General features: G+C 44.3%; 1 protein-coding gene across 5 annotated transcripts in view; it reads right to left on the reverse strand.

Annotated features, from left to right (window-relative positions):
• Positions 1-13,837, reverse strand: part of cdk5rap2 (CDK5 regulatory subunit associated protein 2) — a 77,626-nt gene that overhangs the window by 44,731 nt on the left and 19,058 nt on the right. For all 5 annotated transcript variants that reach the window (XM_063012051.1, XM_063012052.1, XM_063012054.1 and 2 more), the window contains exons 9-19: positions 13,705-13,758; positions 10,745-10,879; positions 9,513-9,632; positions 7,365-7,457; positions 5,934-6,152; positions 5,674-5,844; positions 4,679-4,789; positions 4,415-4,552; positions 2,778-2,957; positions 1,300-1,494; positions 1,054-1,200 (exon numbers count right to left, since the gene is read on the reverse strand). In XM_063012051.1, the coding sequence (XP_062868121.1) occupies positions 1,054-1,200; positions 1,300-1,494; positions 2,778-2,957; positions 4,415-4,552; positions 4,679-4,789; positions 5,674-5,844; positions 5,934-6,152; positions 7,365-7,457; positions 9,513-9,632; positions 10,745-10,879; positions 13,705-13,758 (1,563 nt within the window). The remainder of the gene's footprint in view (positions 1-1,053; positions 1,201-1,299; positions 1,495-2,777; positions 2,958-4,414; positions 4,553-4,678; positions 4,790-5,673; positions 5,845-5,933; positions 6,153-7,364; positions 7,458-9,512; positions 9,633-10,744; positions 10,880-13,704; positions 13,759-13,837) is intronic.

A 13,837-nucleotide genomic window follows, 5' to 3' on the forward strand; every position in this document is an offset into this window, starting at 1 on the left:
TCCATAACTGGTTAAAAATGTTTCATTTTGTGTAAGTGTATATAATGACTTAAATAATTTAAGGGAACTGATGAAAAGCATTTACCTTTTACACCCTTAAATATTTATTTTAGGTGCGGCATGGTGGCTAAGTGGGTAGCGCTGTCGCCTCACAGCAAGAAGGTCCTGGGTTCGAACCCCAGGTGGGGCGGTCCGGGTCCTTTCTGTGTGGAGTTTGCATGTTCTCCCCGTGTCTGCGTGAGTTTCCTCCGGGTGCTCCGGTTTCCTCCCACAGTCCAAAGACATGCAAGTGAGGTGAATTGGTGACACTAAATTTGTCCATGACTGTGTTCAATATAAACTTGTGTAATGAATAACTACCGTTCCTGTCATGAATGTAACCAATGTGTAAAAACATGACGTTAAAATCCTAATAAACAAACAAATATGTATTTTAGTCGACTGAGTCGACTGTAGATTTAGTCGACCAAATTCTTATGATAATTAAAACAATTAAACTAAATAACTAAAACTAAAACAATTCAGATGACTAAATTACGACTAAAACTAAATTACATTTTAGTCAAAAGACTATGACTAAAACTAAATCAAAATTTGCTGTCAAAATTAACACTGCTGCTCTGTACTAACAAATAATAATGCACTAAACCTTTGCTGTAATGCCCAAATCAACCAGGGTGGTAAAAAGATAAAATAAGATATCCTTTATTTGTCATATATACATAGATAGATGTACAGTACAATGAAATTCTTTCTTCGCATATCCCAGCTTGTTTGGAAGATGAGGTCAGAGCGCAGGGTCAGCCATCGTACGGCACCCCTGGAGCAGACAGGGTTAAGGGCCTTGCTCAAGGACCCAACAGTGGCTGCATAGCAGAGCCTGAATTTGTAAAGTGATGTTAATCATCTCCACAACCTTGGAATTCAAGTTCTGTGACTTTATCGGAGTCAAATTAGTATTATTTTAAGACATGGGAGAAGTATTGGGGAATTTTAGGTAGCTAAATACCACATATGTGTGTCAGAGGAAAAAAATTTAAGGTCCTTCCTCACGTTGATAAGAGCATCTTTCTCTGCCAGTGTGGTGCTGAGTTTCTGAGTGTTACTGAGCTGCAGCTGGGCATCTGTGAGCTGCCTGTGCAAATCCTGTATCTCAGCTGCCCGATCAGAGAGAGCCTGTGTGTGGCGCTCTGTACACTCCTACAAACACAAACACACCAGGGTACAAATTTGAACATTAAACTGAATCTCATCCTATTACAAAGCTGAAATGACAACAAGACAAGCTTAAAGCGTTACCTTAAATAACTGGTCTTTGCTATTGATAGAGGCTAGCAGCTTCTCCATAGCTGTCTGGTTCTCGCTCACCAGCCTTTCTTTGTCCTTTACTGCCTCAGACAACATGGCCTCGGCAACCTTCAACCTTTGACTCATTTGCTCGGCAAAAACCCGACCCTTAGATTCTGAATGATTAAGAACTGTACTGGCCATTTCCTATTGTTATAGAAAGAGACAGAAAAAGAAAAACATACAGAGGGAATAAACACCAGGGTATGATCCATGATCCATAAAGACATTATACTGTATCAGTAAATATTACGTATTAATGAATCTCACTAGGTGATTTCCTTAAAAACCCTCGTCTGCCGCTCAGGTGGCGCAGCGGTAAAAAGATACGCTGCAACCAGAGCTGGATTCTGAGTACCTGGTATCAAATCCAGCTCTGCTTTACCGGTTCGAAGCCGAGTGGCTGTATGAGCAACGATTGGCCGGTTGCTCAGTTGGGGGGCGGGACAAAGAACCGGATGTGGGTCTCTCTCTGTCAGAATGCGATTACGACCTCTGCCGGCTGATTAGAGGCGCCTGCACAAGAAATGAGGAAGAGTGCCCTTAGGGTGTGTCTCTCCGCATGCAACGCTAGGTGGCGCCAAACTCATAAATGTGTGGGTGGCAAAAAGGCATCCGGCTGCTGCCCATGTTTCGGAGGGGATATGGGTTAGCTTCGATCTCCTCGGTAAGGGCAGGGTTCGACATAGACAGAGAGGAAGCACGATGCAAACTGAACAATTGGATGCGCTAAAGGGGGAGAAAAACCTCGTCTGAGGGTTTTGTGGGTCGCACACAATCAGCAGGGATTTCCTGTCTTGTTATACTCTGAAAAGGTTTCTCTGAATTCCCTAAAAGAAGTGCAATTCTGCACTGAATTGTTTGAACTCTCAAAAACTTTGACACAAAGTTCTGAGCCACTAACATTTGTTGGCAAAAACTAAGCTCTTTGTGAACCATCCTATTATAGCCTATCATGATACCCCCATCTGTTACCAATTCACCTGTTTTATTTGTTTGTAAACAATATAAAAGCTAAAATTCTATCAATGACAATTTTAGAGTACAACAAATCAGTCTACATGCGACCTTCATCTCCCAATATATGCCGTTTCATAGACTTGGTTATTGGTTAAGTACCCTTATTTAGCAAAAGCTGTTATGTGCACATAACATCAACATTATTTCAGATCTATATGTGTCCCTCAATGTAGATCTCTTACAGTTTGTGTTGGTGTAAGCAGTAGCAAGCAGTAGCCTAGTGGTTAAAGTACTGGACTAGTAACCAGAAGGTCGCTGGTTCAAGCCCCACCACTGCAGGGTTGCTGCTATTGGGTCCTTGAGCAAGGCCCTTAACCCTCAATTGCTCAGACTGTATACTGTAACTGTAATGTAAGTCGCTTTGGATAAAGGCGTCTGCTAAATGCCGTAAATGTAAATGTGTGTGTTACCTCAAGGTCTTTGGTTTTAAGCTGGAGTGTGTGTTGAAGCTGCTGGATGATTGAATCCTTCTCCCTTAAAGCTCTCTGTAGGTGCTCCTCACTCTCCTGTTTGGAACGCTGTGCACTCTTTAGGGAATTCAGCAACTGCTGCAACTCTACATCTTTCTCCTTCAGCAATGCATCAAAGCTCTGAAAACACACACACACACACACAGACACACACCTCATCACAGATCTGTCATACAGGACTAAGCTCTGGGGAAACATTCAGACATTTCTTCATCCTCCACTTGATCACATTCTAGAGGTTTTCAATGGGGTTCAAGTCTGGAGATTGGGCTGGCCTTGAACTGGTGTTCCTGCATAACCACCTTGATTGACCAGATCTCTGTTTAATCATTAGATGACGAGGTGTTGTGTCGAGCTGAAAATCAGAGAAGGAGATCTTAATCCAGTTGTCTACAGTCCAATCCTTATGTTTTTGCAAACCCTAAACTGGCCATTCTTTGCTTCTAATGATAGAGAGTTTTGATACCGCCCTAATTGTACACTTGACTTGGTCAGTAGGGGGTCTTATTTGATTTATGGGATACAGTGAGTGCATAAAAGCAGCATTTCCCAACCTTTTCTGCACCACGGACCGGTTTCATATAAGATATAATTTCACAAACCGGCAGGGAGAGGAGAATTTAATAATATAATTTAATAATAACTGCAAAGAGACGCTGCTTCCACCTAGGGGTGTCAATAAGACAATAACACCCAAAATAGAAGCAGTCTCTGTGCGGCCCAGTAATAAATAACCCACGGACTGGTACCGGCGGTTGGGGACCACTGTATTAAAGTGTACAGAGCAACAGAAGTCAATAATTTGACGCTTATCATGTGAATGCAGCCTAAGATTTCAAAAGGTATCGACCTTGCCCATTGTAAAATATCGGAGCGGAGAGACTCCACCCATCAATGCTCACAAACGGCTGAGCCTATTCTTAATTATGCTCTTACAGGGTGTGTTTGAAAACCCAGGGAACTGCCTTGCTGTCTTACTGTCTACATAGGCAGCTATGTAAGTACTGTAGAGAGGATTCTAATAAGTCATCGACTTATAAGGCAGGTTATTCGAACGCACTACTTAGACCGCGATTACACTGGTTTTTGGTTACTAAGCTAACACAGTTACCATCATGCCGTTCAAACCAACGGGATGAGGTGGCACAAATACTGCTGAAATTAAAAGGTATCTTACTAGGGAGCATTTTAAGGCATCTAGGATTTCGAACAGCTACTTCTCGGGAGCGTGCGTAGGATGACGTAAAATGCTGTCTATGTAGAGAGCTCACTAAGTTTTCGAACAGACCCATAAGGGCATGATTACACCCGCTGATTAAGATACGTTTATTTAACAATTCACACTTGTGCTTGTGTTTTGAAATGAGATGGCCAGCAAGCCTGTGGTCAGGTGTCAACATAATGTATAATTAGGTCTTTAGAATAACAGTGAGGGCCTGTGGGAAAAAATCAGATCAAGTGGAAGGTCCTCCAAGATTAGGTGACATAAAAAGTGGCCATTTGCAACACGCTACCCACTAATTCTTAACACAACCGAGTTTGATGCTTGTGCAAAAACTATATATAACAACACCTACATTAATTGTTTCATCGTTGTGTGACAGCAGGTTATTGAGGCGCTCTAGGTCTCTCTCCTTTTCCCTTAGGTTCAGCTGCAGCTGATGAATCTCATTCTCCTTCTCCTCTACTGCTGAAAACTTCTCATCCAGTGCTTTCTGCTCACACACACACACACACACACACACACACACACACACACACACACACACATCAGTACAATAATCTACCAGATTATAGCATTAAGTTCTGATCAGACATATCAGAAAATGAAAGAGTAGCACCTCTAGTGCTTTCTCTTTCTCTCTTAGCCTTTCTCTGAGCTTGGCCAGCATGACATCACTTCCTGCTGGAGCTCGCTCCTGCTCCAGGTCCTGCACCATGCTCATGTATTCCTGAAAAAGAGAAACAAAATGGTCAGGACTCTCCCAGGACCACTACAGAGCAGGTATTATTTGGGTGGTGGATCATTCTCAGCACTGCAGTGACACTGACATGGTGGTGGTGTGTTAGTGTGTGTTGTGCTGGACTGGTATGAGTGGATCAGACACAGCAATGCTGATGGAGTTTTTAAACACCTCAGTGTCACTGCTGAACTGAGAATAGTCCACCAACCTAATATATCCAGGCAACAGCGCCCCGTGGGCAGCGTCCTGTGACCACTGATGAAGGTCTAGAAGATGACCAAGTCAAACAGCAGCAATAGATGAGCGATCGTCTCTGACTTTACATCTACAAGCTGGACCAACTAGGTAGGAGTGTCTAATACAGTGGACAGCGAGTGGACACGGTATTAAAAAACTCCAGCAGCGCTGCTGTGTCTGATCCACTCATACCAGCACAACACACACTAACACACCACCACCATGTCAGTGTTAAAATGAATGTAGATAATTGTAGAACTACAAAGTGCTTCTATATGTTAAGTGGAGCTGATAAAATGGACAGTGTGTGTAGAAACAAGGAGGTGGTTTTAATGTTATGGCTGATCAGTGTATAACACCTTAAATAAAGTTGCTAGGAAGAGGCATTGGACATGAGAACAATTAAAGAAAGCGGACAGGTCCAGCGAATCCTGCTCTTTCATGTGGATTATTTTATCATTATTTACCCAAGAGAAGAGATGACACAAGGACGCAATGCAGCACGATCCCACTTACAGCATACAGAAGTTGAAGGACCTGCTGGTAATGTCCTGGTAGTCAGATTTAATGACTGATTGGTGTGTAAAGTGTGCTGGTGAGTATCTGTATAGCTTCATGCCTTTGATTCATGTTACCTGTATCTTCTGCTCTTTTTGTGTGAGGCTGCTTGTTAGATGTTGTATAGTGCTCTGCAGTTTGTGCTCTGTTGCACGTGTCTGCTCTTGTTGGTGTTGCCTTTGATGTTCCAGAGAATTCTCGCGCTCTGCCAGCTCTCCACTCAGCTTCTTTAGTTGGTTCTGCAGATCCTAATAGAAACACAGGAGCAAGTGCATAATTTGTACAAAACACATTTCTGTTATCTGCTGGTAATCTAGTCCTACATGTGTGTACGAACATTGATGGTCTTGTCTCCCTTCCTCTTGTGCTGCTGCAGCAGCTCCAGTTCGTTCTCCAGCTGGAGTTTGTCGTGCTGCAGGAGTTCCAGTTGTGCGTCTCGGCTATTGAGCGCACGCTGCAGCCTCTGAATGTCTAGCAGGGAGGAGTGACACTCCGCCAGCAACCGTGCAAGCTCGGCATGCTGGGACTGCAACAGAGCCTGCTGCTCCTCTCCACCCTACAACACACAGTCACAGGGTTACGGTACTTATTCACAAATAGATTTAAATGTAGCAAAATAGGATAACCAAAAAGCATACTATAAAAATCAGAGTTTCAGCCACACCCATTGCCAATATACAATAAACTAGGGACTCCTGTGGCCAGCGCAGGGCCTCGACCTCGACATTTTGACTAAATGGGTACATTTCCGGACACACACACATTGTGGAAAGCCTTTCCAAAAGAGCAAAGGCAGTTACAACTGTGAGAAGGCATTTTTATATTAATGCTAATGCTCATGGTTTTGGAATGGGACATCCAACCAACTTACAGTCAGAGGTCATACCTTTGGCCATACACCAATCAGCCATAACATTAAAACCAGCTCCTTGTTTCTACACTCACTGTCCATTTTATCAGCTCCACTTACCATATAGAAGCACTTTGTAGTTCTACAATTACTGACTGTAGTCTGCATGCTTTGTTATCCCCCTTTCATGCTGTTCTTCGATGGTCAGGACCACCTCAGGACCACTACACTGCAGTGACACTGACATGGTGGTGGTGTGTTAGTGTGTGTTGTGCTGATATGAGTGGATCAGACACAGCAGCGCTGATGGAGTTCTTAAACACCTGAGAATAGTCCACCAACCAAAAATATATCCAGTCAACAGTGTCCCGTAGGCAGCCTCCTGTGACCACTGATGAAGGTCTAGAAGATGACCGACTCAAACAGCAGCAATAGATGAGCGATCGTCTATGACTTTACATCTACAGGGTGGACCAACTAGGTAGGAGTGTCTAATAGAGTGGACAGTGAGTGGACACGGTATTTAAAAACTCCAGCAGCACTGCTGTGTCTGATCCACTCATACCAGCACAACACACACTAACACACCAGCACCATGTCAGTGTCACTGCAGTGCTGAGAATGATCCACCACCTAAATAATACCTGCTCTGTAGCGGTACTAGAAGAGTCCTGACCATTGAAGAACAGCATGAAAGGGGGGTAACAAAGCATGCAGAAAAACAGATGGACTACAGTCAGTAATTGTAGAACTACAAAGTGCTTCTATATGGTAAGTGGAGCTGATAAAATGGACGGTGAGTGTAGAAACAAGGAGGGTGTTTTAATTTTATGGCTGATCGGTGTATAGTGCATCTATATTCTAAGACAATTAAAAACACACACAAACCACACATAAACGCATACGTGTGCTACTTGCCTGGTACTTCTGTAGCTGAGCTTTGTGGAGAGCGTCCCTGGCTTTGGCTAAAGCCTGATCTTTCTCCTCCAAATTCCCATACAGCTCATCCACCTGAAAGATAGTGAAAGAGTGAGAAAGAGAGAGAGAGGTTCCCATGTTTATGGAAGTCAGTCTATGGATTAATTAAACATTGTTTACGACGTTTACATTGTTCATGCCCATTTTCGGGGGTATTTTCCCTTTTTCTCTAAATCTAGTCATTTCCAAGTCCCAAATGCAATTTCTGGGCTACATGCACCACCACTGTGCTGGCCGAGGACGCCCCGATTGAGGGGAGCATACTGACACACGCCCCCTCCGCCACGTGAGCAGTAGCCGACTGCATCTCTTCACGTACACGAGGCGAGTTCATATACGGATCAGCCTTGTGCACGGAGAGCCCACCAATCAGCCAGCTGAGGTCGTAAATCAGTTATGAGATCCCTATCCGGCTTTCACCCTGTATGAACAACAGCCTAACCTGGATGGCAGAGCTGAGATTCCATACGATGTATTCAAAATCCCAGCTCTGGTGTGCTAGCCTATTTTACCGCTGCGCCACCTGAGTGGCCTTAGCAGACGCTTTTAAGAGCCTTGCTCAGGGGACCAACAGTGGCAAATTACCATTGGTAACTTCTAATCACTAGTCCAGTACCTTGACCACTGAGCTACCACTAGGAATGGAAAAAGGAGGGTAAATAAACAGTAAATTACAAAAACATGCAACATGCAGTGTATCATGGTAAAAGGTATAATTATAGTAGTAGTATTATTTAGGTAGTGTGTGGTTTCTAGGCATAACTCCTACAAATCAGTGGACATTTAACGTATTTAAGCTGCAGTTCACTTTGTTGTGTCAACTGATTTTGGACACTACACATGTTTGTATGGAGAGGCGCCTACGTATTGCTCATTGTAAGCGCTGGTCATGTTCAAGTATTAACCTTATAAGACCACTGAAATTGCACAAATCGCTTTAGCCAGATTCAATATATGGCCAATTACTGATCTACTGATTCCAGTCTTAATCTATTCATGCTTTCAGGTAGCATGGTTCCCCTCTGAAAGGGGATTTTGGTCTGTCGGTCCTGGATTCTGTAAAATTTGAGACAATGGCTGCGTCCGGAATCGCATACTTCCATACTCAATAGTACGCGAAATGAGTACGCGAGAGCGGTTAGTATGTCCGAATACATATTATACACAAAGAGGTACGCGAGAAGTACCCGGATGACCTACTTATTGGGCAGCCATGTTTGAGTATGCAAGCGATGCACACTTGCGGTCCGTTAATGTATCCCATAATGCAACTGGAGCTGCGTAGGCGTTCGAAGCGTAATAAGAAACAAGAAAGATAGCGGTCCTCTGTTTACAAGTGTAAGTAAGATAAATAAAATAAAACATTTTAAGGACGAATTAATAACAAAAACACGATAAATATCCAAAAGTTTGGCGAGTGGGGTTTGTAATGAGTCTGTAACCATGGTGATATTACGTCATCACGTCCCACGTCATCACTTGACGTTGGAAAGATGGCGGATGTAGTGCGTAGCAGTGTTGTGTGCATACTGCATACTTCTGTACTAGAAGTATGTACTTTTTTACCTGCAGAGTAGTGCATACTTCCTCCAATCTAGTGCATACTCTGTAAGCATGCGATTCCGGACGCAGCTAATGTCTATTGTAAAAAGAGCTACACAAATAAATCTGTTGTTGTGATCATGTGTCAAATCTCAAAAATGTGGAATTGTTTCGTCGTTTTTGAATCTCAGCTCCGCCATCAGGCAGGCTGGGCGCCTAGATAATCAACGATTGGCTGTTTTTCAAACAGGGTGAGGGCCAGACGGGGATTCCTCATAACTGATGCAAGTACGTCCTCTGCTGGCTGATTGGTGCCGCCTGCACAAGGACGAGGGATAATGCGTTGATCAGGGTGTTGGCTCTCCGTACACCAAGCTGATCTGCATATGAACTCGCCTCGTGCAGGTGAAAAGATGCGGTCGGTACTGCACACGTATCCGAGGGGGCGTGTGTCAGTCTCGGCTCTCCTCAACCAGGGTGGAGATCAACATCAGTACAGTCGGAAGAAAATGCATAAACATCATAAAAAAAACAGAGAATTGTGACCTGTTTTTCTTTTTCTTTGAGTAGGAGACCCAGGCCCTGGATGGTCTTGTCACGTTTCAGAGAGTTTCTTTTCTCCCCAGCCAGCTCAGCATCTTTCTCCTCAAGCTGTCCAGAAAGTGTCTGAGGAAATAAGGTGTCCGAATGCATATTAAAACACTTAATCTGTTAGAATCCGCTCTCACCTGGTTACTTTTGTTTTCCCTGGTTGATTATTTTCATTTGTATTCCCCCGCCTGTGTACGCTGTTAGTTCCGTTATCCTCCGCTTTATTTGGTTTTCTTTTAAGTTTGTCGGACTTTTGCTTTTTGTTCTAGTTAGAGTTGTGTGTGTGTTTTTGCCTGTCCGGCTTCCTTCTCCCCCCCAGCGGCTTGGAGCGGTACTGTTCCCGGAGATTGCAGTGCAAGCCAACCAATGGATCGCTGGAGGGCGGACCTCACTCACCTGTGCCTCATTTTCCACCTAATCAGCTACTGCTTATAAACGCCGGCTTTTTCACCACGTGTTGCCAGATTGTCTGCTTGCCACCGCGGTACAGTGACACCTGACTCCTAAGCAGCACTTTATTTTGTGAAGAACATGATCTTGTTGCAGTTCAGGCTATTTTCAACCCTGTTGTCTTTTCCTGTTGTTTCCAGCCCAGCGATCCATACACCATCTGGCTTCCCTGCATTCCTGTTGGTTCCTGGACTTGATTCCTTTGCTCCTGTGACCCCGGTTCACCTCTCCCGGCCACTGCCCGTTCTTCCTCAGCCCCGGACGGCTTGGGACACCTACCCCCCTTGGACCCGGACAAATATCACAGCTCCTCTTCTCGCATCTCTGACCCCCCAGTGACTTCTTCTACAGAACCGCTCCAGCCGTTTTTTCCAGTGTCCTCCGTTGTTTGGGTTTATTACTATTTTTTCCCTGTTTTTTCTGTAATCCAATAAATACTCATCACCTACTTGTAGTCTGGACCCCTTTTTGTCTATCCATCCTTGGGTTCCCCTCAGTTACGGGTTGAACCCCATTGTAACATAATTGCTTAAATATAAGAAAGGTGAGTGAATTATATACCTGACAGCAGACAGAACTAAACATATATGGGTACAAGCCTGACTGCTTGTTGTGTTCACATAATACCAGTCACATTAAAGACAGATCCATAAGAACACTTAGGGATAAAACTGTGACATCAGTGGTACCCTAGTATGAAACTTCATGCCTGGCTTTGTATCTTTGTATGTGTTCACCTTGTTCTCAGTGTCCAGCTGCTGCACTTGCTGTTGAAGTGATTGGTTGGAGCTCTTGATGGAGTTGAGCTCTTCAGTCTGCTGTCTGCTCACTTGCTGCAAAGACTTCAGCTCACTCTGCTTTGCTACACAAACCTGCAAGAAACACATAAAGCATACTGCTACTATAGAGTTACCTCTGCCGTGCTATCGACCTGTTGGGTGTCTAAACAGATACAATTAGACGAACAACCTAACCACTGAGAGGTGCACTTTAAGTAGACTCTCAGTGCCAGTCCCAAGCCTGGATAAAATAAGGAGGGTTGCATCAGGAAAGGGCATCCTACGTAAAACTGCAGACCAACCAGGATGATCCACTGTGCCTACCACTAAAAACTACACCTTTACCTACTAACTAATAATATTACTGCTTTTTCACTAAATGAGGTTGTAATGATGGTTATGGCTCTGGGCTATCAATCAGAAGGTTTAGTTTTTCAATTCTGGTTCCACAAAAAGCCCATGTTCCTCTCGGCTCAAGGGGCACTGTATAACGACTGATCTTGCACTCTGACCCCAAGTTCCAAACAAGCTAGGATAAACAAAGTAAGTAATTGCACTGTACGGTAGACCTGTACGGTAGTACATATGACAATAAAGGCTTTAAGCACTGCGCTCTTTGGGCCTTGAGTTCAATCTTCTCGTCATTGTTCTGAAGAGAACCAGTCAGACATTTGTACCTCTTGTTTAAGAAGCAAGTAGTCATCATTAAACTCTTCCTCCAGCTCCATCACATCCCTCTCTGCCCTCTGTAGGTTAGTCTTGGTTCTATCCGTGTGTCTAAAAGCACCCTTTGCTTTTAAAAGGACGGGAATCTTGGTTCCTAGTGTTCGTGGTAAGGGTCGAGGCCTGGTGCTCCGTAAAAGCTTCAGGAAACCACACACCAGGTGTAACATTTCCATGGCGAGAGAGGAGGAGGTGCCGGTCTGGTTCCGAGTGTGTCTGTGATGCATGGTTATAGCATGTCTAGGTCGATCTGGTCCAAGCAAATGGAGCGGAATGAACCGTGTTGTCAGAGCACTTCGTTTGCAGATGAGTTCAGAGTACGTTTGACTTCTCTGTGGAATGCCGGTAGCCTGAGGAAACCCAGATTCCTTTATATTTCTTGCTGACAAGCTTTTCCCAAAATACAAAGAGGCACTGTGGCTCAACAGGGCGGGTATATCCTTCTTTGGTGGGTTTCGGGCTTTGATTGTCTCTGAAGCAACAGTACCTGCATGCCCTGGTCCTCCTGTCACAATTTTTCGGTGCAGTTGTTGGTGCCTTTTTGGCCTCTCGCACGTCTCTGTCTCCTTTCTTCCAGTTTGGTCCGATTTGAGCCAATCGTATTCTTGTGGGTTATTTGTCCAGTACTTCTGCTTTATGAGCATGCCCAGTCTATCTCGTTCACTCTGCAGATGCAACAGCTGCGCAGTGTATGTGTTCTGCAGGTCCTGAATGGAGATATCACACTGCACAAGATGCTCCAGCAGAAACACACACTTGCCACACACGAGTGCAGCACTACCATCCCGATGTAGATCATGCCCTAAAACGTGGGCCAGGACTACCGCGAGCCTTAAGTGACCGTATGTACCAAACAACCAGCGACACTGCGCACCGAGAATGTGGGCACCACAGACACGACACAATTCCTGCATTATCCCACAGTAAAGCAGCAACCCAGCAGCAACCCAGTCACCATAAACGATCAACAGACACACAGCATACAGTCCATGTTTAATCAGCCTTAAATAAAATGGTTTGATCTGTTCCAATTTTATTTTCTTAATTCTACGCTTTTGGTTTCGCTCGTATCGCTTTGGTATCTCTGCTCTGTTCTGACATAAATGCACCATGCCAAAGTTGCCGAGCCGAATAAAGCCGTTAATCCAGCCTCACACGCACACATTTGCGCACACACACAGACACAGTAATCCATTCATAAGGAAAAACTGTCACGTCAGTACACTTGGGTCAAGCCATAACATTAAAACCACCCTCCTTGTTTCTACACTCACTGTCCATTTTATCAGCTCCACTTACCATATAGGAGCACTATGTAGTTCTACAATTACTGACTGTAGTCCATCTGTTTCTTTGCATGCTTTGTTAGCCCCCTTCAATGCTGTTCTTTAATGGTCAGGTCTCTCCCAGGACCACTACAGAGCAGGTATTATTTGGGTGGTGGATCATTCTCAGCACTGCAGTGACACTGACATGGGTGGTGGTGTGTTAGTGTGTGTTGTGCTGGTATGAGTGGATCAGACACACTGTCACTGCTGGACTGAGAAAAGTCCACCAACCAAAAATATCCAGCCAACAGCGCCCCGTGGGCTGCGTCCTGTGACCACTGATGAAGGTCTTGAAGATGACCAACTCAAACAGCAGCAATAGATGAGCGATCGTCTCTGACTTTACATCTACAAAATAGACCAACTAGGTAAGAGTGTCTAAGAGTGGACAGTGAGTGGACACGGTATTTAAAAACTCCAGCAGTGCTGCTGTGTCTGATCCACTCATACCAGCACAACACACACTAACACAGCACCACCATGTCAGTGTCAGTGCAGTGCTGAGAATGATCCACCACCTAAATAATACCTGCTCTGTGGTGGTCCTGACCATTGAAGAACAGGGTGAAAGCAAAAATACAGTCAGTAATTGTAGAACTACAAAGTGCTTCTATATGGTAAGTGGAGCTGATAAAATAGACAGTGAGTGTAGAAACAAGGAGGTGGTTTTAATGTTATGGCTGATCAGTGTGTGTGTTAACACACTTATTGATTGGGTATCCAGGGCAAAGTAGCCACACACAAACAGTTCTTATGCTGACGTTGCTTGTACATGCCAGTGAGTTAAAAAAAATTTGTCCGAATCAAGACCCGTGTCCCTGTGTAACTCAAAGTGTGACCAGAAACACAAAATGTCATTTTTCCTACCTGGTTTTCATTTTCTGCTTTCCCCTTTTCCCGATCCAACTCATCTTTCAGAGCCTGCAGTATCAAACCCCAAAACATTGCATTCAGCATTAGTGTTTTTGTACAGTAGTCTAATAGTAAGAATTTCTTTTGT

Source organism: Trichomycterus rosablanca, chromosome 16, assembly GCF_030014385.1.
Source record: "Trichomycterus rosablanca isolate fTriRos1 chromosome 16, fTriRos1.hap1, whole genome shotgun sequence".
NCBI lineage: Eukaryota > Metazoa > Chordata > Actinopteri > Siluriformes > Trichomycteridae > Trichomycterus > Trichomycterus rosablanca.